Source organism: Gobio gobio (genome assembly GCF_949357685.1).
Source record: "Gobio gobio genome assembly, chromosome: 19".
In the NCBI taxonomy this organism is placed as follows: domain Eukaryota; kingdom Metazoa; phylum Chordata; class Actinopteri; order Cypriniformes; family Gobionidae; genus Gobio; species Gobio gobio.
Genome location: NC_137112.1, coordinates 39,101,177 through 39,127,003, shown reverse-complemented (window position 1 = coordinate 39,127,003; position 25,827 = coordinate 39,101,177). Strand labels below are relative to the sequence as shown.

Genomic DNA, 25,827 nt, shown 5'->3' with positions numbered 1-25,827 from the left:
AAGTCCATAATAAAAGCTTCCTGAGATCGCGAAACATACATTTGACGACTAATAAACACTCAATCGCGACGATGTATGGTTTGTCTTCAAATGCTCATCCTTGGGCAGATGAAAAAAGTTTGCTTTTGAGTCGCACTTCAGAAAACAGTGTCTCGTCGCCATGATGTTTTCTAGTTTTCACTGGAGTCTTGGAGCGCAATAAGTGGGCGTATCGTATACAAATAACTTGACAAGTTGACGTCATCTAGTCAGAGAAAAAGCTTCGGTCTTCTAACGATTCTTAAAAATGACTCAGAGTCGACTCTTACTTTTGAAAGAAAATAACTATATATACGGTGTACTGTCATATTTCAAACTATGCAGGATGTTTTTGTTCACTTAGATCTGTTACACACTACATGAAAGGTAAATTTCAAAATTCCATGATAGGTGCTCTTTAAGTGATATACAGCGTGCGTCACACAGTTGAAGTGTGTGCGCTACGAGCACAGTATAACGGCTGACAGGACATGAAAGTTTGGTTTTCTAAGGTGAAAGAGACATAGCCTTACAACATATCATCTGACTGCAGATACTGAATCGGGACAACGCGTTTTTCTCAGGCACTCCGTGACCCACTCAGAACTATAGATATATTTATGTATACATAGATATCAATGCTCAGAACCAATGCGACCAAACCAGTAGGGAAACATTGCTGTAGAGAACACTCTCACTGGGACTCCAATGTAGCTTTTAACCAACAAGGCTAAATGGGCAAACTGGCTCTCTTTGTTCTTCCACCATGCAGCTTGAGCGATCACCCAAGTCAAGTGACATGCACTTAGCGTATATTTAGTAAATAATATTTATTTAGTAAAAATACAGCTCTTATTAGTTGTTAAAAGTGTACAAATTACTATTCAATCAAATATCAAGGAAGAAAAAAATTATGTTGTGGCATAAGGTGAAGTGAGAGCTGGGCTGGGGCAGCAGGGGGCAGGGCACGTTCGGTTCAACATGAGAGTATTGCGGCTCGAACCGTGGGTGGTGTATCGCGTTTTTCGGTTTGGTTTGAATATAGTTACACCCCTAGTGACAACGACAACATGGTAGACATAGTTCGCCTGAATGTAGTACATGACTAACAAAAACTCTGGAACACGTTGACAGCATTTGGTAGGTTAAACTACAACTAAGTGCAATGCAATTTATATAATTAGCGTGAATCAATCATATTTCGTTATTGGACTTTTAGGAGGTATGCAAGTCTCCAAGGGAGGTGGCCTTCATCTCCCTACCAGGTCTATTAGTGTAGGGGTTAGCACAGCTCAACATCGAGCAAAGACAAAACAGTCGATGGACACTGTCAATCCCAGCAGCACCTGCCTCAGTGACATTTCTTATTGCACATTGCCAAAGCAGAGATGATTCCCTCAGTTTGAATTTGAGTCTTGGGCTGGGTGCTGGCCATTTGGTATTAAATGTTACTCACCAAAAAAAATGGATCTGATAGAGAAATAATTTGGCAAATCCCAGTGAACTGTCCAAATCAAGGTTCTTCAAATCTGGCCCTGGAGGCCCACTGGTCTATAAGTTTAGCACCACCCTGAACAAACTCACCTGCCTGTAATTTTCTAGTCCTGCCAAAACAGTATGAGAGACAAGCAGTGTCTATAGTGTCATCATAATAATCAAACCATAAAGATGAGTTCTTGAATGGAAAACGTTCAGATACTCTTGAATACTGAAAGCACTCTTTGTTTATTGCTTGTAATGTTTCTTTGTTCCTCTTTATTATTTACATTTGTAATTTGTTTTAAAAAGTACTTATATTTACATATGTAATTAAATAAATAAAAATATTTTAAGATTTTCGAGTCAGTAAACTAATTCATTAATTAAAGAAAAAAAAAGAAAAAATGTCAAGAATAGTTTTGGAATCGGATGCTGACTCCTAGAATCGGAATCGAATCGTGAGGTGGCTAAAGATTCCCACTTATATATATAATGCAATCCAAACAGGCAGCTCATAACATTTTGGAACAGAGCTATTATCATTGAGACAAACTATATTAAATCCTGCATTTACTGCACTGATTGTTCTTATTGCAGACTATATAAGCATTGTAATGACCTTATACATCATAAACAGCGATTATCAGTCTTGAATTGTCATTTTATGGGTTGTGCCAAGGAGAGATGAACGAATGCCCATTTTCCATCCTGTTCTCTCTTTCTCCGCCTGCAGGTCATCCCGTGTTCACCCACTCTCCCTTGTCTGTCTGCCATTAGCCACGGTCAATTGGATTCCTGTCAGCACTGCCGAACTGCTGCTGGTCTATTTCAAACGGGTGGGTGAGCAGAGAGGGGAAATGCTCATACACACGCACACGCTAAAAGACTGAAACACACAGTTCAATGTAAAATGACTAGCACCCAGCACACTAGGGGCTCAGAGCGAGCGAGGGCATGTCTAACATTAGCATCTCTCCGAGTGTTAGCGATGAGGATCACACAGAGTGAACCACGTGCGACAGAATGTTCACCTGGTCAGCCTGTTATGAGGAGGGCTGCAAGAATACTTCAATGTTTTGATGTGTTTGTGTGTAACAGTGTGGCTATTTCCTGATAAGGCAGAGCTGCCAGTTAAAGGTCAAAAGTCAACAGTAGAGATGAAAGAGTGGTTGTTGCCACAGCAACTCCCATGGTACAGGATTATAGGGTGTGATTCAGAGGTTTGGCAAGGCTTGGGTGACTCTCTTGAGCTTTAGCCTCATAATTAACTGCTGCTTAAAACAATTCACCCCTTTTTGTCTTTTTTTTTTGTTGGTATTTTATGTGTGAGAATAAATTCCCAGAGCAACCTGCAGCTTAGAGCGAGGAGTGAAATCAAATTGCTATTACTATGTCAAATAAGAGTCCTGTCTCAAATCTTTGTGATTTCATTTTCTCAAAACACAGACCACAATTTGGCCACACATTTTTTTTAAGATTGTAAAAAGAACCGTGGTACAGCAGATCTGGCAACCCCTTAATGCATCCATACACTAATAAACAACAACAGAGGAATTAAAAGGATCTGGCAACCGTGATAGAAATGTAATGATATATCTGCCAAAAAAGCATATGTGATGATACTTGACAACTGAGTAAAAGGGTCCCTTTCATGTCTTTCACTTCTCCACTTTCTGCTTTGTCCTTCTATTGCAGATTCCACTCAATGGCTGTTTTAAAACCAAGTACCCTCTGGGTATCATAGACAAACAATGCTAAATTCCTAGGCACCGTATTTGGATATGGTCAACCTTTCGGAATCACAGCTGCCTACATGTGCAACACTTGATGACAAAATTCAGGCAACTGCATAAACAAATCAAAGCTACCTACAGACAGCATTATAAGCTTCATAAACATCCAAATCATAGCTGCCTACCTAGACAGCATTTTTACACACCCGCATATTCAAATCGAAGCAGCTACCAAGCAGCATTTTCTGCATCACAGACGCATCCAAATCAGAGCTACCTACCTAGCCTGAATCATAGGGGTGTCTGCATGATCACATCAAATCTACCTACAGTCTAGAAAGCATATTACAAACCATACATATCTAACAGTCTCAAAAAAAAAAACTTGGATTTACTTACTGAATTTACTTTGGAAGCATAAAATATTTAGTATGATATAAAGAAAGTGTGCAATAGACAATATTATAAAATAAACAAATAAATGACTTAAATCATCATTGTACTAAAGCCAAAATAAATTATTAGAATATTATCTGGAAATTGTATGATCATATAATATAATAAAATGATTTTTTATATTGTAATTGATATATTATTAAATAAATACATAAACACAGACTTTTACAGGTACATCTAATTCACATCATGATTACTTTATAAATTAAGAAAATGTTATCAGGAAAAAAAATTGTAAATATATTACATGTTGTTATATTATATTATAATTGCCTATATAACGAGGTAAAATTACATTAGGAGCAACACTGCATAAGCTAATAAAGCTTGTTTTCATAGACTTCGGTTAATTTGTGTATTTTGTCTTACTACATTGGCAATTTTCTCACTGGTTTTAAATGTATTTAAAACAAGAGAAAAACAGACTTGTATTAAAGATGTTCGCTCAAAACTGAATTATTTACAAATATAAACTAAATATTAACTAATTATGAACTAAATCGTTAATGCAGTACTGCATATTGCTTCTCAGGCTAATTTTCTTGTTTCAAGGATTTTTAGATATTTGAATCTGAAAATAAGACACAATCTACTGATTAAGTAGAGTGTGTGTGTGTGAGTAGCATTGTTCTTCATAAATCTTTGAATGGTAATTAAAGCCGCCATCCTAAACAGCACTTCTGGACATTACAGGCTCACTGAGCATTCACATGTGCTAATGGTGCCCAAAAAGGAGAAGAAGTGGAGGAGGAGGCGAGGAGAAGTGATAGGAGGTAAGGTAAGGTGGGACCTCCATCTCTCCCTACACAAATTCAATTATTCATAACAGTCTGATTGGCAGGAATGGTCATTTGCTGCTGCTGCAGCATTATTACTTTCCTTTCCCTCTCCTTTTTCATTTAATTCTCTGTATGACTCCTATATTAGTCTGTCTCATAGGCTCTCTTTTTGTCTCTTTTCTTTCTTTATTTCTGTCACTTTTTCACCCTAAGAAAGAGAATAGGAAAATGGGTCGAGAAAGTCGGAATGTGTGTGACAAGTATGTGCCCGCATTTCTGGGAATGAGTGGGGCAGCAGCCAAAAACAATCTCCATCAAAACACAGACATACCTGTCAATGTCATTCTGCAGAAAAAAAGCAGTCAAAAGCAAAGAGAGCGAGCAAGAGAGATGTTATTGAGAGGATGACTAAGCATGTGTGGCTGCAGGTCTGCATGTGTGTGAGTGTTTGGCGTGCAAGAATGTGTGAGTGTATACAGTGTTGTGGTAAGGTGAGTGTGTATGAAGGCCTGTAGCCTCCTGCTCTACTGCTGGTCCCCTGCCACTCCTCAGCATTGATTTAAACAAGCTGCTTCTGAGGGCTGAAAAACTCACTGACCTGGAAAAGGGCTGAAAGAGGGAGAGAGTGAGGGACGGACATTCTGTATGAGGGTGAAGAACGGACATGAAAGAAAGAGAAGCAGAGGGCAAGAAGAGTGGGATGGAGAAGACGGAAGCATTTACATCTGGCTACATCCCTTTAAAATCTTAAAGCCAATGAGATTTAAAGTAGAAAAACTAGAATTGTGTCATGTTTATTTTCTTAATTCATGTTCCTAAGGTTAGTGTCCACATTACAAAGTAAATAAATAAACAAACATTTGTTTGTTGTCCTTTTCTTAAAAAAAAAAAATGTTTTACTCTAAAATATGCCATATTACACAAGTAAACTGGCTTAAATGAATTTGATGTTGAATATTATCTGGAAATATTATGGTAAATATAATATAGTTTATATTAATACAATTATTAAGTAAATAAATAAATGATTATAAACATAAATAAGCTAATGAAAATAAATATATAAATGTAATTTACATCATGATTGTACTTAAGACAAAATAAATTACTAAAATATTATCCAGCAATAGTAATAATATAATTTATAATAAATACATTATTTAATATAATATAATATAATACAGTATAATACAATACAATTTATATTAATATTTAAATGTTATATATATATATTTATTTATTTATTTTTAAATAATAAAATACCCAATTTTGAAAACCAACATATTGATAACAATGATACATATTGACAGTATCTTTTCTAAAGTTTATTGAACTATGTTGTCTCTGTGTCATTTTCGCTTGTGTCAAATTTAGCATCCAGGCCCAGTCTAATATCTATAAAGCAAAACACAACCAAGAATCTTCTTTTAAACATGACACACTGCACCCTTCATGCTACATTTTTCAGACTGCTGATTTTGGTCAATTCCAACCCCTATCTCGTGCTCTGTTTCACAGCGAGTGTAAAAACTGTACAGTACAGGCTGCCGTCTGGAGCGCAAGTTCCATGTCCCTTTCTGTACCAAGGACAGATTTCAAAGGCGCGCCACAGGAGTGCATTATCATGCATCTGATGGTGGACCAACCGTCAGCTCATTCCCAGAATTTCAGCATTTCCATCATGAAATCATTTAAAATAATAAAGGCGACGAGATTCGTCTCATCACTGTAGCAGCCAAGTGGAAAATAACTTTGCATTTCAAACGGCTTTTCATAAAGGAGTCAGGCGGCTTCTCTTTTGTCAGATTAGTGCACTAGAACCTTCAGAATGGGAATGAAGGGAGTGTGTGAAAGCATGCACACGCAATCACAAACTCAATGTCAGTAAGTGGAGACAGAAAGCGCTCTGTCTTAATTTGCGCATTATACCATCACCTATCGTTGCAGGGCAAGCAGTATTTGGCAACTAAATACCCAGTATTCCCTCTACTTATGATAACATTTACAACACTTCCTTCTGTTCAAGTAGGTCAGGGCTTATGGGCACGAAGGGTTAAGGCTGGAAGGAGAAAGAACCAGATTATTCCCTGTAAAGTTATTGAAAGCTGGTGTGGGGCTACTGCAAAGCTGCAGATACTGCAAACACAAGCTGGTCTCAACCGGGCACTGACACGACTCCATTTCATAAGGTATAGAGACTGTGATTATGAGCTGAATCAGAGTGGGCGGCTTACCATGAACATGGCTCTGAAGTTGCTGAGGTCAGTGAAGAGTTCCTCCACGGAGGTCTTCTTGTGGTCGATGGCGAAATACTCCAGCATGTTGAGGTAAAGGGTCACCATATTACTGTGCATGATCACCAGCTTTTGGTACTGATCTCTCGCCTGCGTCGAAAAACTGTGAGGAATCATTGTCAAGGACTTCATCGAAGAAGAAAATAGTATTGGAAAGTGAATGTGCAAATTTCTTGTACCAACAGGATTTTCATAAAAATAAATTAAGAAATAATAAATAATAAGGAATAATACTTCATAAGATCAATGACCGAAGGAAACAATCATCCTTACTTCTGCACTTTACTCAAAAGTACTTAAACACACAAAGAAGTTCAATATATCAAGCAGTGATTTATGCTATTATTTAATTTTCAAGTTTATAATTAGAGTGCACTCATTTTAAGAAAAGGAAAGCTATTAATATTTTATTTTATTCGAATAGGTTACCATTTGCCAAGCCAGAGCTGAACTGTAGTTTCCACTAAGAATGAACAAAAATGAAAAAAATTAACTTTAAATGTGCATTACTACACAACCATATACAGCTGTGCAACCCACACATGCAAAAACCCAGACACATATCATATAAATAGTCTACATGTAAAAGTCCAGTTCATTTTAATTGTGATTAAAACGGCTGCACTTCTGCCCAGACTCAAGCGCTGTAAATATGACTCTTTAAGCCAATTAAAACCGTGCTGGTGAGTACAGCAGGAGCCAATGCAAAACATGTAATTTATTGCGAAAGTATGTATGTATACATACATACATACATACATTTTATTCATCAACAAACATAATTATAGATGGTTAAAAGTACTTGCAGTGAATGTTGACAGTCATTTAAACCACTGTTTATGTTCCACACTCACTACGTTTATATCTAATGGAAGCATGTGGGCTGGAAGTCTCTCCAAAGCCTGTTGTTTTTTTTCTTTTTCTCAAGGTGAACCTTATGGCCAAACTGAACAACCATGAATTAATTCCGATGTTAGCAAGACTAGAAACAAAAACTATATTCTTCACCTTTTAAAGATAATTTAAGTAGTGCTTCTCTGCAAAACTCACCACCACAATGACAGCATTTGGCAGACGCTTTTTACCAATGCGACTTGCATTCAAGGTACACATTTTATTAGTTAATCTTTCTTGGAGATCAAAGCCATGACCTTGGCGTTGCTAACCGTCTACAAGTCACGCAATTCGAGGTGTCTCTCACGTGCAAACACCAACATTTGAATGAACCCTAACCAGCAATTCCAGCATTATGGATGTGGCATTTGCAGTCAAAACTTGAAATATAAATTCTCATAGAATGTATTCGTTACCAATTTTGAACCATCTGTTTATATTTTCCTACACCCCTTATCAGAGGTGGAAAGTAACGAATTACATTTACTCGCGTTCCTGTAATTGAGTAGTTTTTCTGTGTACTTCTACTTTTTTAAGTAGTTTTAAAAATCAGTAATTTAACTTTTCCTTAAGTATGTTTTGTTTGAAGTATTGTACTTCGCTACATTTTAAACCACATCCGCTGCTGAGTAAAAAATAAATAAATAAAGGAGGGAAATCGCAACAAGACAGACGCAGACCCAGCTAAAAGCGAAACGCCGTCGCAAATCCCTGGCTATACTCTAGTATGGAAATACTGTGTTTGGATAACAACGTGTGTCCTGGATATCCAATTCGCAAAAAATCTGTATACAAAAGGAGGAAAAACACATAGAATATGTTCGAGAACACATCCCTCTGTGCAGATAAAGGTATGTTTATAACTTAAAACCGAATGATTTCTGTGAGGCAGAGGGAATCCCGGAATTAACATTAAATTTACCGTAGGCTATAACGCAGATGTCACGTAGGCTAAAACACGCAAACTGATGGATGAATGTATAAATCTTAGCTAAATCAAATCGTGAGATGGTCTGTGAATATTAAAGCGTAAAACACTGCTACATAAATGTATGATCTGCTTGTTCTGTCTCTGTGAATAAGCAGCGCCAGCGCCGTTTCATCTACGTTATAGGCTAAAGTAATGCACTTGATGCTCAAGGGCTGAATCCGAAATCGCCCCCAAACCCTCATTCACTATTCCCTACGTTAGTCCAGTTCACTTGAAGGAGTGAATGAATTCGGAAAGCCATTGTTTGTAGCTACATCAGCTGTACACTCGTTATTGCGGTGCAATGTGGGATTGAATGAGTACACTCAATAATGTCCACTGGTTTCGGACAGCACTACAAATGCCTGTCCCCACATATAATGCCCTATTTAAGGGTCAGTCAAGGTGTTTTTTAATGTCTCACAAACCTTATTTGGACATGAACTTTCCAGAGCTAATCTGACAGAACCCCTAATGACTTGAGCATTTTCATTTTATTTGAATAAACCATTGTCAAATACACTCTGAAACCAGTCAAAATAAACGTTTGGTCTAACTACAAGAAATTATAACAGAAATATATTACTAGGCCTACAATAGAATGTACTTGTCAAAATAATAATAACAATTATAATAATACATAATTTAAACATTTAAGAATATATTTTTTAATCCATGGTTTAATTTAATAAATCTGTTTTGCGTCATAAAATAAAAGGATAAAAGTTTGTTACATTTTATTTGATTACCACTGTTTCTTGATAATATATTTGCATTAAATCATTTTTTTTAAATCATAGGACTATTATTCTTAAACATTTTAATAATTTAATGATAAAATAAGTTGTTAATCTAATTCATAATCATTTATTGAATTAAGTTGATTAGACATGTTTTATTTAAATTTTAATGAACAAAACAAACAAATGGTTTCAAGTTTGTTATAATAAAGCATTTGTTCAACCAAAATAACCTATTTTCATTAAAACAGCCATTTTAACTCATGATAATAATAACCATAATTGAATAATTGTTTATTTATTAAATAATGGTTTAATACTGTGATGCTTTGAAACTGATGTTTTCTGATATGGTTATCATATCGTCTCATTCTATCACAACTCTACACAGGAGAGTCCCCACCCCCGCTATTAAAAAAGTAACTAATATATTGTACGTGTTGGCACAGCTCTTGGAAAGGTTACTGAAAAATACACTTTTTTTTATATTGTTGTTTTCACATTTTATATTTTCATTTTATTGTTCTAGTAATTTATTTGTCTTTGCACACTTTTATTTTAATTTTGTAAGAACTAATCTGTCTAAAATAAAGTAAAATGTCACTGTGTCTTTAATTTCCACATTCTAACTATATAACCACATTCTAATTGTATTCATATAGTGTAGGAAGCAAATAAAAGGGCTGCTGCTCGCAAGTCTTTCTGAATATGCTCATAAACATATCTAGAAAACCCAAATATTATATTTTTTAATGTATAATTATGTGAATGTAGTATAATAACTTATAACCACAACTTAAGTGAAGCCATAAGTGTGGTCCTGCTTCATTTCAAATTTGAGGAAGAAGTCTCTAAAATTATGCATTTAATGAAGCATATTGTAATACTAGTCATGTGAATTTTTTTTTTTGTGAATGTTAAGAGATGTTATTGTGATAAAAAATAAAATACTTGCAGTCTAGTACCTAATCTTTCAACTGCTTAATTCAGTCTATTGTTTTCATTCAATTAACTTTTCACACATCTGTCATGAACGAAACCTCATTATCCTTTTATAGAAAATGTTTTGTTTTGGAATTGAGCTATTACAACACATTCAGATTTTGGATTGCCCATCATCCCATTTTGCATTAAAATGGTCAAACCAGGTGAAAGTGCACGTTTAAATAAGCAGTGTTGGTAATGTGTGTACATAATCAGCAAAAGCAGCGCTGCTTGCATCACCTACACTTGTTATTGTTGCAGACAGTATCGCGCAAAAGTGATTCATGTCCGTCGGTAACTGGGAGAAGCAGCCGCGCGCATTCCCACGTCACCGGACTAATTTGCCTAATCTCCCCGTTACTTTAGACCGCGGTGGAAACGCAGATTGTAGCAGGTCTGGGGGAGAAAAAGTTCCTGGGAAAAAAGTTCCTGGTACAAATAGTTCCGGGTAATTTCGGTGGAAACGCGGCTTAAGTAACTTTTACTCTGAGTACCTATGGACTACTTTTTACTTTTACTTGAGTAGATTTTTAGGCCGGTAATTTTACTTGTACTTAAGTAATATTTCATTGAAGTAATAGTACTTTTACTTGAGTAGAATATTTTGTTACTCTTTCCACCTCTGCCCCTGACAATAGAGTCCAGGCATCAGAAGAAGAAAAAAGAAAAAAAATCAGTCTATAAATGTTTATGTTTTAGATGAGGGGGGGAAATCCCATGCGTTACGGACGTTTTTGGGAGTGAATTTTTGGGAGACAACATATTTTGTAGACTTTCTGTGAATTAGAATACACAAACGAGAAGCAACATCCACCAAATGGAGAAGGGTTGGCTCTCCACAAAAATAAAATATATATATATTATTTAAATTTTCACTTTTGCACTTCAGAGGAAAAAACACTGTTACGGATCAAGATCTAACTGATAGTTGGATGAAAATGTAATTTTACTATCGGTGCACACCTCATATGTGGTGGATAAGTATGGAGATTTCCTTCAGATTTCTATTAAAGCACATTAATGCAGACCTAAATGCACAACTTAAATAGGGTTTTGTTCTTTTGGTAAAAACATCATGGTAAGGTTGACATTTGAACAGAATTGCTCATAAGCAATATTAATAGTTGCAAATTAATTAACATAATACATCGTTCACTTTCATATCACATGAACACATTGCCATATGTGTGCACATTGAAAATAACATGCTGGGAACACAAGTCTGGTTTGAGAAAAAGGAATGGGTGAAAATCTTTGATGAAGATCAAAGTTTTCCTTTTGGAATGGAGAGCGAAACCATCTACATGCAGGCCAACAAAGAAAGAAAACAGAGGGCCAGAGGGAAAATATATACATATATACATGTATGTGTGTGTGGGTCCTTGGGGTTAGACAAAGATTTTTACAGTATTTAAAAACAAGTGCTCAGAAAATATAAATATTTGTATTATTTACTGCTGTATGGGTGAAGTAATTCACTTGGATTTAGATATATAAGCATGACTGACCTATAACCCTCACATATTTACTCTCAAGGGCTCTTTTCAAATCATACTCCGCCTCAGCTTTACTGAGCTAGATCAAATGTCTAAAAACAAATATTAGCATTATGTCTCACACATGCACATGCATGTACTGACACTGTGACTCTTACACATGCACAAACTCTGGCATGAAAGAGAGAATCTGGGTCTAATCCTTGTTGTGAGGTCAGAAATGCCTATGCAAAGATGGCAAGCTTTACTCCAAATATCATAACTAATATTTTGACTTTGATGTGTTTTTTAATTAATAATCCTGTTTGAAGCTGGTGCCTCACATCACACTATTCCCATTCCAAAAGAATGTGATAAAACTTTGGATCAGCGTCCAAAGAAAGTTTTATTTTATTACTGGCATTATCTTAAGAGTGTGTGTGTATGTGTGTTTATGAGGTGTGTGTATGAGCTGATTGTGAGGTGAACTGTTTTCAGTAGGATGTGCTCTCAGATTGACTTGTGAACGGCACCACGGCAGCCCCTATGAAGCGCAGCCACACTATAGACAGATCTGTAGTTAGGTGCGACAACAGATGACAAATCACACCTGCTGTCATTCTCCTGTCTTTCTCGCGTTAAAACCGACAAAATTCTTCAGGGGATTTTGCTTATAAATAACACTGCATCTGATTTATCAAATATGTCTTCATTAACTCATAAATTAGTATGGTAGATCTTAACTGGTTTTGCTTTAAGACCCATTAACATTGAGTGGTTAAAAACACAAACAAAACAATTAAAACTGTGTAACGGTACACAAAAATGACAGTTCGGTACGTACCCCGGTTTTGAAGTCATGGTTCGGTACAGCAGAAAGGAGAAAACTAAACTTTTTTTTTTTTTTTTTTTTACTAAACAGTGGTTTACTGAACAAATTGTCTCTCTGTCTTTAAATAAATTATATATATATATATATCATGTGTATTGTTTAACTATATACAAATATACTGCTTATACAAATAATTTTTAAATTAAAATGTTCTTCAGGTTTATATATCCAACATTAAGTATGGCCAATTTAAGTTTGGAAACAATATGTGGTATTTATAATGTCACACTTGCTATTTATACACACTTGACTATGTTTTTTCATACATAAAAATATATAGATTTTGGATTTTAGGAAGGGGGTCCATGATAAAAGATTCATCATATTTGGGGGTCCTTGGCATCAAAAAGTTTGAAAACCCCTGCACTAGCGGTCGCCTGTTCAAAACAAAGGCGTAGTTTGATGACGCCACGTTTGAGCGCAGAATCTTGGGACATCACCTTACAGCCGGTGGAAAAGAGTCAGGATAGGACTCGGGCAGAAAACATGTTCATGGATGCGATTATTAACATTACTGTAGAATGAAGCAGAGCAGGACCGAGTGTTGTGGAGCTGAGCAAGGCCGCAGGAGCGATTGAAGAGCGGGACTGTTATTATGGCATAGTCGCCGGCAGGACTTTTATTATGACATGGTCGCTGGCGCCACTTCCTCTTTTCCAGTCATGAGTATGAGGTAACGCAACTCTGTTTATCGTATTAGATATATCTGAGTGTGTTGAAAGGGAAGTTATGACTTTCGCTCGGCGGCTGCTATGACACTTGTTCACACTGCAGTGAGAGTACAGCGTTTCTGCTAAATAAAGCCGGAAACCGAGGGTAACGCAGATATGACGCAATCGACAAGCGACTCCCTCAAACGCATAGCTCACACGTCCCGGTTCCTTGGTTAAAATAGCAATTTCTCACGATTTACAAATAGTTGGAAACATTTGGGATATTCTAAGTACTCAACTGAACAAAATATATAACACTGGCCTGGTGGTTTTTGGATATTTTACCGCAAAAATCTTACATAGTTCACCTTTAACTGCTTTTAAAAAAATATTTTTTTAAATGTAATTTATTCCTGTGATGACAAAGCTGAATTTTCATCATCATTACTCCAGTCTTCAGTGTCACATGATCCTCCAGAAACCATTCTAATATGCTGATTTGCTGCTCAAGAAACAATTCTTATTATTATTAATGTTGATAATAAAAAAAGAAGTACTTTTTCAAAGTTCAGGAACTTTCAAGGGTGGGACTTGGGCGCTAAACATGCTGATTGGTTCATGCAGCATTTTATTTCAACCTAAAAGTCTGTTGTGGTACGCGCAGTAAGAGTTGTTTGCAATCCGAATCAACAATGGAGTTTAAAAAATGCGTTTAAGGATTCTTTGATAAAGGAAGTTCAAAGAACAGCATTTACTATACATATAAATCTTTTGTAACATTATAAACGTTTTTACTGTCACATGTGCTAGAAGCATATACAGAGCATTTGATGCTCAATAAAAATATTTATAATATCAAATATAAAAAAACATTCACATATGTATATAAATAAAACTATATGTTCCTATATTGTTAGATTAAGATGACTTCTGTGCATTTGCAAGTTTGTGGTTGTGCTGAATTGAGCAAAATCTCTGCTGTGTGGCAACTACTGTCCTAGATTGCAACAGTTTCTTTGTAAGCTCACCTGAACAGCTGACTTGCATAATCAGGCAAGGTAAAAGTGACTATTAGCAAGAACTCTGCTAAAAAGTAGTCATCTAGAGACTGGACGAAGCTACTCTAACCCACACATCTCACTCCAGGACTCAGGTCCTCCATGACTTATTCATGATGAAGACATTATAAGGGAGGGCAGACAGGCCGGACAGCAATGCTTGTTCGGCATACACATGAAATCTTTTGGGAGTTCTTTCGGTTGCATACGCACACAGATCTGCTTTGTGCGTCTCCTCTGCTGTCTTTTATTCTGTGAGATCATTCACACCCTCCAAACACACCTGCTTCGGCTCTCTGATTAGGGAAAGAATGGAGCGCAGGGGACGTGCTCACCTAATGAAAGGACAGACGGTGAATGAGAGCGAGAGATAAGACTTCATTAACTTCAATACTGATCTGGTTGCTGGTGCTAAGAGCTCAGAGGACAGAAAAGGGCCCATGCCGTGTGGAGCTGAGCGGTGTTAACACTGACAGAGGAAAGCGAGAGGAAGGTGGACTCTGGGTTTTTGTTCTAAATGACAGAGAGCTAAACTAAATAGAGAGAGAGAGAGAGGTTGATGGCTGACCCTTGAACACAAGCTCTGTGCAGAGGGATAGAAAAGCATCGATTTTCATCCTGTACACCTGAGCTTGTTAGACACTCTCATACTGTACACTCACACAACACTTCTAAGACACACTATTAACAAACACCCATGACAGTATCTGAGACGCACAAAAACGCATGTGGACATCCCCTTCTAATAAACTAATTCAGATGCATACATACCAACCGGAGCATAAAATGAACCACACTACCACGCAGTCTCCTTAGATATTTACAGTAGAATAGGACATCGCAAAACATCATGCAATATGCTGTATTTGCAGAAAAGGGAGGGTCCATAGTCATTTTTTCAAAATAAACTGTTAAAAACAAGCACATATGGATGTAATATTTGGGTTTTCACATACTTTTGGCCATGCAGCCTCCATAAAATGTAATTTAGTGTCCATAAATTACAGCAATTGGTTAGATCAGCAACATTTTTAGGGATGCAACACCGGTGAATATTGATAATCTGAAATTCTATACTATTTTGTCAAATAAATAAATAAATAAACTAAAATGTAGGCATCATGACAGTATACTGTACAATATTAAAAAATAGATATTAATTTTAAATATAGATATTCATTTTTAGATATTAATTCTTGTGTAATCTTTATGTGCAACGATGATGGTAAAGACATAGCACTAAAGATCTTTCTAAAAGTAAAATAATAACACAGTCCTATAACAATAACGGCACAGAGAAACAATATCGTTGGAATCACTTTAATCATTTTTTTCCCCCCAGCTGATCAACGATAAAACAATTGACAGCCAATGAGCGTGAGCATTTTAAAGCAGCTGACTAAAACTGTAGAGCACGCTTAGAATCCACTGGTGTGAACGCTAATATAGTCATCGTTATAGTTATCTCTGTAGTTATTGTTATTGGTGTGAAATGCCTTAAAATGTTATTAATTTATTATTGTTTTTGAAAAAAAGGAACTCTAAGTGAGCGTTAAATGATGGTAATCGAAAAGATAAAAAAAAAAAAAATCAATTAAAGAAAAACGCCAAAATCAGCTGTTAACTGCTATGGTACCAATATATCCTACATCCCCTATTTTCAGCACATTACTACGCAAGACTGACAAATGCAACATTGATGCCCAGTGTAAGAGGCCACCGCAAATACACTGTTCATAACTGCTATCTGGAAAACTAGTGAGCTGCCCACCAAGTGAGCATATTTTTGGCATCATCAGTGTGTTTAAATTTGAAAAACAGTACACCAAAATGCTGTCTAGCAGGGTAGCTCCCTAGGATTTAAGTCAATGCATTCATAAAATATATCGGTAGGGACAAGGCACTAAATGTAGCTATTAAATAAAAAAAGTGAAAAACAAAAAAAGACTAGAGTAGAAAAAAACAAAGAGCAATGGAAAAATAAATAAAAAGAGAAAAACAGTATGGATGAGCGGAGGGATGTAGGGTGGAAGACGGTCCACTATGCGGCTGTTGAGTAAGATAATAACATCCCCTGGTAGAGTCTAGCTAGGACAGTGTGAAGGGTAGAGCAGTTGGGTCAGACCCAGAACACAGGCTTCTACTGCCAGTATTCACTGGATCAAGAGCACCACACTAGGTAATAAAATCTGATTTTTGACCATGAAACAGAAAACAACAGCAAAAGAATAAAACATTCGGTAAGCCTGAGCCCAAGTAAGAAAAATTAATAACGAAGCAACACAAAACAACTTGCTATACAGAGCTATACAAAAAGCAAGGTTCTCTGAGGATTATTAGGGTATATGTTTTGTTCAGCATTTAGTTTGTGCCAATGGTATCTCCCCTGGCAACACGTCTGGCTTTCAAACATTTGCAAAGGAGACGGCATCAAGACCGCAGGGAATGATTTCGAGTGCAATGAAAGGCAGCAGGGAAAAGAACTAACAAGCAAGTACAGGAATGTACAACTCCATTATCAAATCATGTTTCACATGCAGTCCGGTGAAGTTCAATATAAATAATTTATTCGCACACGCCGACATAAAATCTGATTAGTGTTTGTGAGAGAGAGAGAGAGAGAGAGAGAGAGAGAGAGAGAGAGAGAGAGAGAGAGAGAGAGAGAGAGAGAGAGAGAGAGAGAGAGAGAGAGAGAGAGAGAGAAGTGCCTGACAAGGGTGCCAGAAAATATGTTGCCACCATGTTCAAGACAACTAATGATGTTGATAGCAGCACAACAATAAATAAGCGTGTTTAGACAAAAAATGTAAGAAACAAAGAAAATGTACAGTACGTGTGTGCGTGTATGCAAACGTGTGAAAGGATATTGCCATCTTGCTGTGGAACAGGTCCTGCTGGTCGTCTGTGGAGCTGAAAGTGTCCAGATCCTTCTCCAACTGCAGCAGGTGTTTCTCCATCTGTCTCAGGCTCTTCTCAAGGTTTTCTGCTGACACTACACACACACACACAGATACAGATTTAAAACAATGCACTGACACGCTCTTACAGCAGATCCAAAATGCATGTTTCCAGACGTCAAACATTCCTCAGAAACTAATTTCTGTTGAACAGGGAAATTCACTGGGGAAATGATTTTTTAGCCATTTCAGAGCTATAACGGAAGGGAAGATTTTCAGCAAATTTCAGTCTGTTCCTCACACAAAGCTGCTGTATGTCTTCAGAAGACTCTGCAGTCATATAAACCCCTGATACGATCTGTTTTGGTTCCTTTTTATAGCTTGACAGCAAACAATTCCTTTAAAAATAGTAGTAAGAGTGGATGCCTCTTCTTTCACGCACAGTGTGAGGGGTTTTAGACGAAAAGAGTCAAGATGTTGTTTTTAACTCTGAGGTCTGACTGGCATTAATCATTTAATTTATTTTTTATTTAAAAAAAAAATGTATTGCCATTTGTTAGCAATTCATACACCGTATTGCCAAAAGTATCGGGACACCCCTCCAAATCATTGAATTCAGGTGTTCCGCAGACTTCTACAAACATTTGTGAAAGAATGGGTATTACTGTGAAAGGTTGCCACCTGTGCAATAAGTCCATTCGTGAAATTTCCTCACTACTAAATATTCCACGGTCAACTGTTAGTGGTATTATAACAAATTATAACAAAATTATGGGAGCAATTGGGAACGACTGCAACTCAGCCACGAAGTGGTAGGCCACGTAAAATCACAGAGCGGGATCAGAGCATGCTGAGGCGCAAAGTGCGTAGAAGTCGCCAACTTTCTGAGTCAATAGCAACAGACCTCCAAACTTCGTGTCGCCTTCAGATGAGCTCAAGAACAGTGCGTAGAAAGCTTCGTGGAATGGGTTTCCATTGGCGAGCAGCTGCTTATAAGCCTTACATCACCAAGTGCAATGCAAAGCGTTGGATGCAGTGGTGTAAAGAACAATTACATAAAGAAAAAAGGATAATAGTAAGAAAAGGATGACACTTAACAACAAGGTCTCATTAATTAATGCAAGTTAAAATGAACTAACAATGAGCAATTTATTTGTTACAGTTTTTCTTCAACTTAGTTAACATTAGATAATAAAATGCAACTGATCATTGTTAGCTCATGTTAGCTCAGATCCATTACATAATGTTAACAGATACAACTTCATTTTAGTAATTAATTAATAAATGTTGAAATAAATGTTATGGAAGAATTTTTCATTGTTAGTTCATGTTAATGTAGTTAACTAATGTCAACAAATGGAACAGCATTGTATCACTTTGCAAATGCTACATTTTGCACATCTGAAGTGTGACTACAACTGGAGTGTAAATGTGCGTAGTCAATTGTATGAACACCTGTCACAGTGATTGTGTGGAGGTTACTATTCTCAACATTTGAGCAATATCACATTAGCGTTTCTCTCTCACACGCATCACTGAATAGGTATTCAGTGCAGACTCATTTAGGATTTATGAGGTTAGGATTTATGCTCTTTTTATTTATTTGTGTGTGAAGGTGAGTGTGGTAAAGAAATTACACACGTCAGCTTTATAGCATCCTATTAGCACAATATTACATAAAACTATACTTTTTTAGAGCTATATTTGGTTCATTATTATTACAACAGTTCCGGTAAGACCAAACCAGATCTGCATATTTCACCCATTCCTCACACATGCCGGTAGTTTGATGAGGTAATTATGTGACTTTAATAAGGGGCTCAGGATTGATTAAGCAGACACTGTTTGGAGGGGACGATCCCGTTCCATGCACAGTGTTAGCTTAATGTGATGGGACACATTGACTGAACCTCATGGGTTGAGATTTGGCTTATATATGCTCAGCTTAGCAGGATATTATTTATTGCATTTTCATGAGGAATTGTGTAAATGTTAATCTACTTAACGGTAATCTCCTTAGTTAAGTCTGACTATTTTTTTATTTAGGTCCTTAATGATTTTTAACATGCACAAAGAGCAATTTGAGGCTTTTAGCAACTGAATGTGCCTCATACACTGCTCATATCTTGGCCTATAGAGTCGAAGCACACATTTTACATTTAGAACAGCATAAAACTGAATCAAAACCAAAATGCATGTACAAATAACCCAAATAGACAAGCTGAATGCAAAAACCTTACCACTAAACTCATCTCTAGCTCCCTCTCATGGAGTCAATGTAGAAAGAGAGGTAAACGGCTCTCTCTGGTCTCACCGGACAGTGTCAGAATGCTTTGATATAAGATGGGCAGCATCCTCTGTCCCAAACACATATGCATATAACATGCTGTATATAGGTAGTTTACATGATAAAAGTAACCTTAAAGTTAAGATATGCCTCTAGTTTTAATCATTGAAACGGGCCTTTGAAGTTTAGACAAAAACTTCAGGCAGTTATGTGTTTTCGTGTATTTTATATTTTTTCTTTTCACAGCGCTGGATGTCATATGGTGATTGTGAAATACACGCAACACTTCACTACTAATTTGTTATTTTTCATGTTAATCGGGTAAATTTTGATCAAGTACGCTGCTTGCGCTCTGCTAACGCGTCCAGTGTGAAACCGGCCTAACAGTTTAATGAACTACAATAACAGAGAGCTTTAGCCATAATTAAGTGAATACTTATATACAATAGTACTTTCTTGCTACAAATTACATCAAAAGTGGAAAAAGGTGGTAAAAAAACAACATACATTTATACACAAAATAACCACCAACCACTTATTTCAGACGACTTTATCCATCTTTATATTTTTTTAGCTCAAATGTCAATTACATATCTTTATATTTTTAGCTCAAATGTCACAGAATTGAACACACAGGATTGTGGGGTATCATAAGCAGCAATGGATGCATCTATGCTGTCTGCGGAGGCAGTATTTTTCAGCTTTCGGACGGGTAGTTAGCTCATTAGATTTTGAAATGCATCCACTATGTTCTGGTGCCCTTTCTTAAGAGTCACTTTGGTAGCAAAGTGTGTGCCAAAGGAAATAAATATAAAAGAAAGCCTCAATAACAGTCAGCAGGTGCTCTTGAAAAACACTAAAAAAAAAAAACATGAACGAGCCCTCCATTAGCAGCCACTGAAGGGAATCACCCTAGACCTAACCGCACCACAATGAGAGACAAAACCATAACAGTTGGGAAATGACAAGTGCTAATTCTTAATGAAAGCATCTCCATCTCCAAGAAAGAAAGAAAAACACACACCTGCAAATGTGAGCTCTAAAGGACAGAATAATGGAAGTAATATCTGTAAAACAATCAGAGGCTGTTTCCTGAGGGGTGTGCAGGGACCGACATTCAGTGAGGTGGGAATATGTTACCCATAATGCCATTTCAGCTTTGATGAAGGGCACAAGAGCAGGCAGCACTAATGAAATGGGGAACGGGAGGGAAAGAGATGGACAGGGAGAAAAAAAGTGAAACTAATAAAAAGCAGCAGATACAGAGCCAGTGTGGGAGAAGTGGACATAACAGAAATACCTCCATTGCTCTAAACTTACTTCCTTGGAACACAAAATGAGATGTTTTGGAGAATGTCTGAGCTGTTCATTTCAATGCAGTAAAACTAAATTTAGATTACATCTATCAAACACCAAAACAAGACAGCAAAGCACCATGAAAGCACACAATATGGTTTTGGAGCAACATGAGGATGACAGAATTCACTTTTTTTTCACAGTTCATACTAAAGTCAACATGAATCAAAATCAACCCTATTTAGGTTTTAATAAATGTCCCTGGTCTTACTGTGAATAATTCTTCAAAGCATATTATTCTAAAAAAAAAAAAAATTTCATAATAGTTAATACTGTATGAAATGTAATTACATTCACAGCATGTTCAGCTGATGCAATCAACACTACTCAACCAGAGAACAACAATATTAACCAATAATATTACAGCCTAACATGTCCAATAAAATCCCAACTAAGTCCTGCCCTCCATCATTTCCTGCGGACTCATTTATCTCTTTTAGAAAAACAAAAGTTTTATGTTCCCTGTAAATAATTTCTCTAAGGCAGACGAACATATAGGCAGGGCATCTTATTAAACACTCTCTCTAACAATCCTGTTTGATTATTTGTTCTCGCACTGCAAAAAACTCTCGCTGCCCTGCTTTCTGGAAGCATTAGGTAACGTAGTGAGTTGCTCTGGTCCTGTTGTGACTCTACCTCTAGGGCTGCCGAAGGCAATGTGACCTCTCACAACGGCCCCTTGGCTTCTCTCTTTCTGCTAAAACACACACAGGCAGATAGACATAGACTGTCTGAAAATACCATCTATATATTAGTGGGTTCTAATTGTGACATGTTCAGATTAAGATTTACAATTACAGGATCCCGAGATCTGACAACTCACCGGCCCTTATAATTGTGTAGTACACAAACGTACACACACAGGCTGACATTATCTCTGTGTGCAGTGTTGCTGATAGAGTGTGTGTCTCAAAATAACTCAGTTACAGAAGTCAGCGCAAACTCACACATAGAATGTGAACGTCGTTCATATGCTGTAGACTGTGAGATTGATGTTAAAGTCCAGTTAATGTACAGTCTCAGAGACTTAAAATGAAAGCATCACAAAATTATAATTGCAATAAATAGATTTAGATAAAAGATAGATTCTGTCCATTTTGAAACAGACGCTGGTTCTGAGTACCTCGACTGGCCCGGTCCACATGCTGTAGATCCTCCACAAACTTCAGCACTTCGGGGTATTTCTCCTCACAGATCTCTGCCAGGAAATGCAGTAGAGTGGACTTCTGATCAGCCGATTTAGTGTCCTTCAGCTGGGAGCCAAAGAGAGATCGAGAGATAGAGAAAGACAGAACAGAATGGGTGAAATCAACTGTTTAATGTGGTAACTAGAGCTGCAACTAATGATTATTTTGATTATCGATTATTATTTTTTCGATTAATCTGATATTTTATTGACAAAACACACTATTCCACATCCTGCTTTTCAAACAAACATGCCAACTGAGTGCTATGAAAACATACATAGTTAATATACCTTACAGAAATTAAACATGGTTTTACAACGAATAAAACCAGCAAACAAAAACATATATCATAATAAATAAATAAAAGGGTTATTGTAGTTATTCCATGGTAAACACAAAATAACCATTGTTTTGCTTCAAATCCATAGTTTAACTGTGGTATTTGTGTAGTTATACAAATGGTAATAAATACACCAAAAAAACATGGTTTTACTACAATAAAATCATGGGTATTTTCATAAAGGTATTTCTGTGCCATCCATTATGTGCAAAAGTTACGAAGCAAAAGGACAGTTTAAATCCGTACATTAAAATGATGTTAAAGAAAAAGAAAAACACACCACACAAAAAGACAGATTAGAGGAATGTTCTGCAGGAACACACGCATTCGCTATGGACACATTAACATGTTACTGTCATTTCTTAATCATGTAGAAACGTCTTGCATTTACACACACTGTTATCCCTTTACAGTTACTACTCACATAAAATACTTGAATTACATGTTGACTTTAAACCTAAATTTAGCGTCCAACAGCAGATATTTCATCTAATGAATGTTTTTGTGCTGAATATTTATTGTCTCCTTCTCGATTGTGTTCTGTCTGTTTGAGGCGCATGCCCGCCGCTCGTTCAGTGAAGTTTGAAGTTTAACACAGACTGTCAGGACACACTTTCATGCAAAATGGAAATACTCGCGTGAATTAGTAACATTTACAGATAAGGATATAACTACTGTTCTCTATATAGATCAGTGGAAATAACCTGTAAAATGAATGTTTTGAGCTGAGGACGCACACGCATTGAATTTGGCGCGACTGGTGGAGGGCAGACCCGGCTAATAAATAATGAAAAATCGTTGTTGATGATTTTCATTATCAATAATTATCGACTAGTTGTTGCAGCCCAAGTGGTAGCATTAAATCAAAATACAAAAAAATATATATAACATATATATATATAAGACTGCAGATATTTGGTTGTTCAGAACATTACAGAAACAGAGAGAGAATCTTGAAGGAAGCCATTGACATCTGCTGCCTTCACGTCTGACAAGTTAATTTGATAGTACACTGAAACTGCCGCTGGACTAGAAAAGCAAGACATTTTCATTGTCAGTTATGATTATCATCGTGGCATAAGGACACAGGCCTTTGTAAAAGGCAGCGCAAAAAGCATTTGATTAACGCAGATAGTGCAAACATTATTAAGCACTTCTCTGGGTGGTGTAGCTTGACGATTTAAGATGCTTGATTACCACGGTGGGAAAATGAGAGACACAGATAAAGTGAAAACGGATATCCAAATAGGCCCTTATGAAACGAGAGATGAAATTGGAGAAATCAACTTTCCATCTAGTCCATTTTAGTACTCACCACTATCTTGTGTGCTGCCATTTCTTTTTAAATGCATGTCTTCTGACAGAAGCTTTGTGCTGGATATACACACTGGGTTCAACTGGATAATTGCAGTGTCAGAACATTTGGAAGCCGTGTGAAGCGTTAGACGGATGGCGGGGGACGAAATTAGGTTTTGCTGCTCTGCCTGAAAGGGCTTCTCAAAAATCCTGTGTGGTAAGACGGAACAAAAATATTCTACAAATTGCGTCTGCATATTTCATCTAAGAAGTACGAAAATGATGGAACAAAGAAAGCTAAAATATCTAATCTTATCCTGTAGTCCAACTCATTGATGTCTGTGACAAATCTTTAATATCGGTTCTCAATTGGAAAAGTTTTACGGGAAAAATTCCACAACATTCAACGAGATTTAGACATTCATGACATACTGAACCGTCCTCTGCTGATGAGATCAAACAGTGACAAGCGAGTCACATGCTCAAAGAGAAGCGCTTTCAAATCCTTTGACAACAAAATATGCTCGATAAACCCACTGTGAGCAAAAGAAGATACTGACAGGTTAAACTCGGAGTAAAACAAACAAACAAACTATCAGATCAACAGAGGCAAAGAGAGAACATCAGGATGGGCCCTCAGGCAAGGAACTTGAAAGGCAGAAAACGACACGCTTTCTCTGTTACTCCTGCCCATCAGGGAGTGTATCACTATGTGCAGATGTAGAGATCTAGTCTCCCTCTCGGCAGTTAGGACAGATCACTCAAGCTAATGCGCACGGCCCTTAAGTGGATATTAGGACGAGTTTGAAGACATTATGATGATATATAATGTATATTATTATTTATTAAAAGTGTCAGGAAAAACATTTACATTGTAAATGTTGTTCCTTTGAATTTTCTATTCATCCAAAAAAGTATTGTGATTTCCAAAAAAAAAGGGCTGGGTAAAAAAATATTGATTTCCCGATTTTAATCAATTCTCATTTTTACGAACCGATATTGATTCTTAAATCCCAAGAAGTTTTCAGTTGATGAATGAACGGAACATTGTAGCGCACCTCCCATCCAATAAATTGCACTATTCTTTGTGCTTTGTTACTATTGATGTGAAACAAAGTCTCAGATTTCAAATTATGTCCATTTTTTTACGAAGTTCAAAAACATAAATACCGTTTTGGCGCTGTGGCGTGAGATTGCTCTAGCGCAGAGAAGCAGCAGCACGGAGCACACATGAACTGATCTTCTCTTCCGCCTTAATACCGGTTACAGTGTAAAATATACATGAATGAGTATCTGAAAGCGTGTTAAAAGATAGAGTACAATACAACTTATTATGTCACCATGGAATCGCTCTGCGGTTGATCAGTGTTTCAACCGCAGAAAGACGTCAGTATAACAGCTTGTAATGTCACATTTACCTCAGAAAAAACAAATTATGCACCATATTACTTACATATTATAATGTTTAATGTTCTTCAATATTTAACGCATGTTTGAATAAATCTGGCACGTTTTTATGACAGCCACCATTTAAATGTTTATATTTCATATAACTTTATTTATTCATTTATTTTTAAACATCATTGAGATCATTTAAGTGTTTGTATATAAATCAGTAAATCTCCAAAATAATCGATATCGAAATGAAATCGAATTGTGAAATTTGTGTCAATACCCAGTCAAAATAAGCATTACGTTTTCAACATTGACAACAAAAAGAACCACCAAAAACCAAATCAGTATATTACAATGATTTCTGAAAGATCATGCGACACTGAAGACTGGTATATTCCTGAATTAAACAACTGATTGAACATAAAATGTAGATTCTGTCATCATTTAGTCACCCTAATATAATACCAAGCCCACATGACTTGCATGGGAACTATGACGAATACATGGGGGGGGGGGGGAATAAAAAAGGCTATTTACAAAAATCCCTTCAAAAGTAGTCTGAATTACCTCTTTATTCTAAGTTATTATAACAGCTTTAGTGGAAAAGTAATTTGGAACAACATGGAGGCGAATATATAATGGCG

At 36.6% G+C, this 25,827-nt stretch overlaps 1 protein-coding gene across 1 annotated transcript in view; it reads right to left on the bottom strand.

The window, feature by feature from the left end:
• Nucleotides 1-25,827, bottom strand: part of diaph3 (diaphanous-related formin 3) — a 429,281-nt gene that overhangs the window by 116,544 nt on the left and 286,910 nt on the right. The window contains exons 21-23 of the mRNA XM_079844146.1: nucleotides 22,089-22,218; nucleotides 17,291-17,417; nucleotides 6,700-6,862 (exon numbers count right to left, since the gene is read on the bottom strand). Coding sequence (XP_079700272.1) covers nucleotides 6,700-6,862; nucleotides 17,291-17,417; nucleotides 22,089-22,218 — 420 coding nt within the window. The remainder of the gene's footprint in view (nucleotides 1-6,699; nucleotides 6,863-17,290; nucleotides 17,418-22,088; nucleotides 22,219-25,827) is intronic.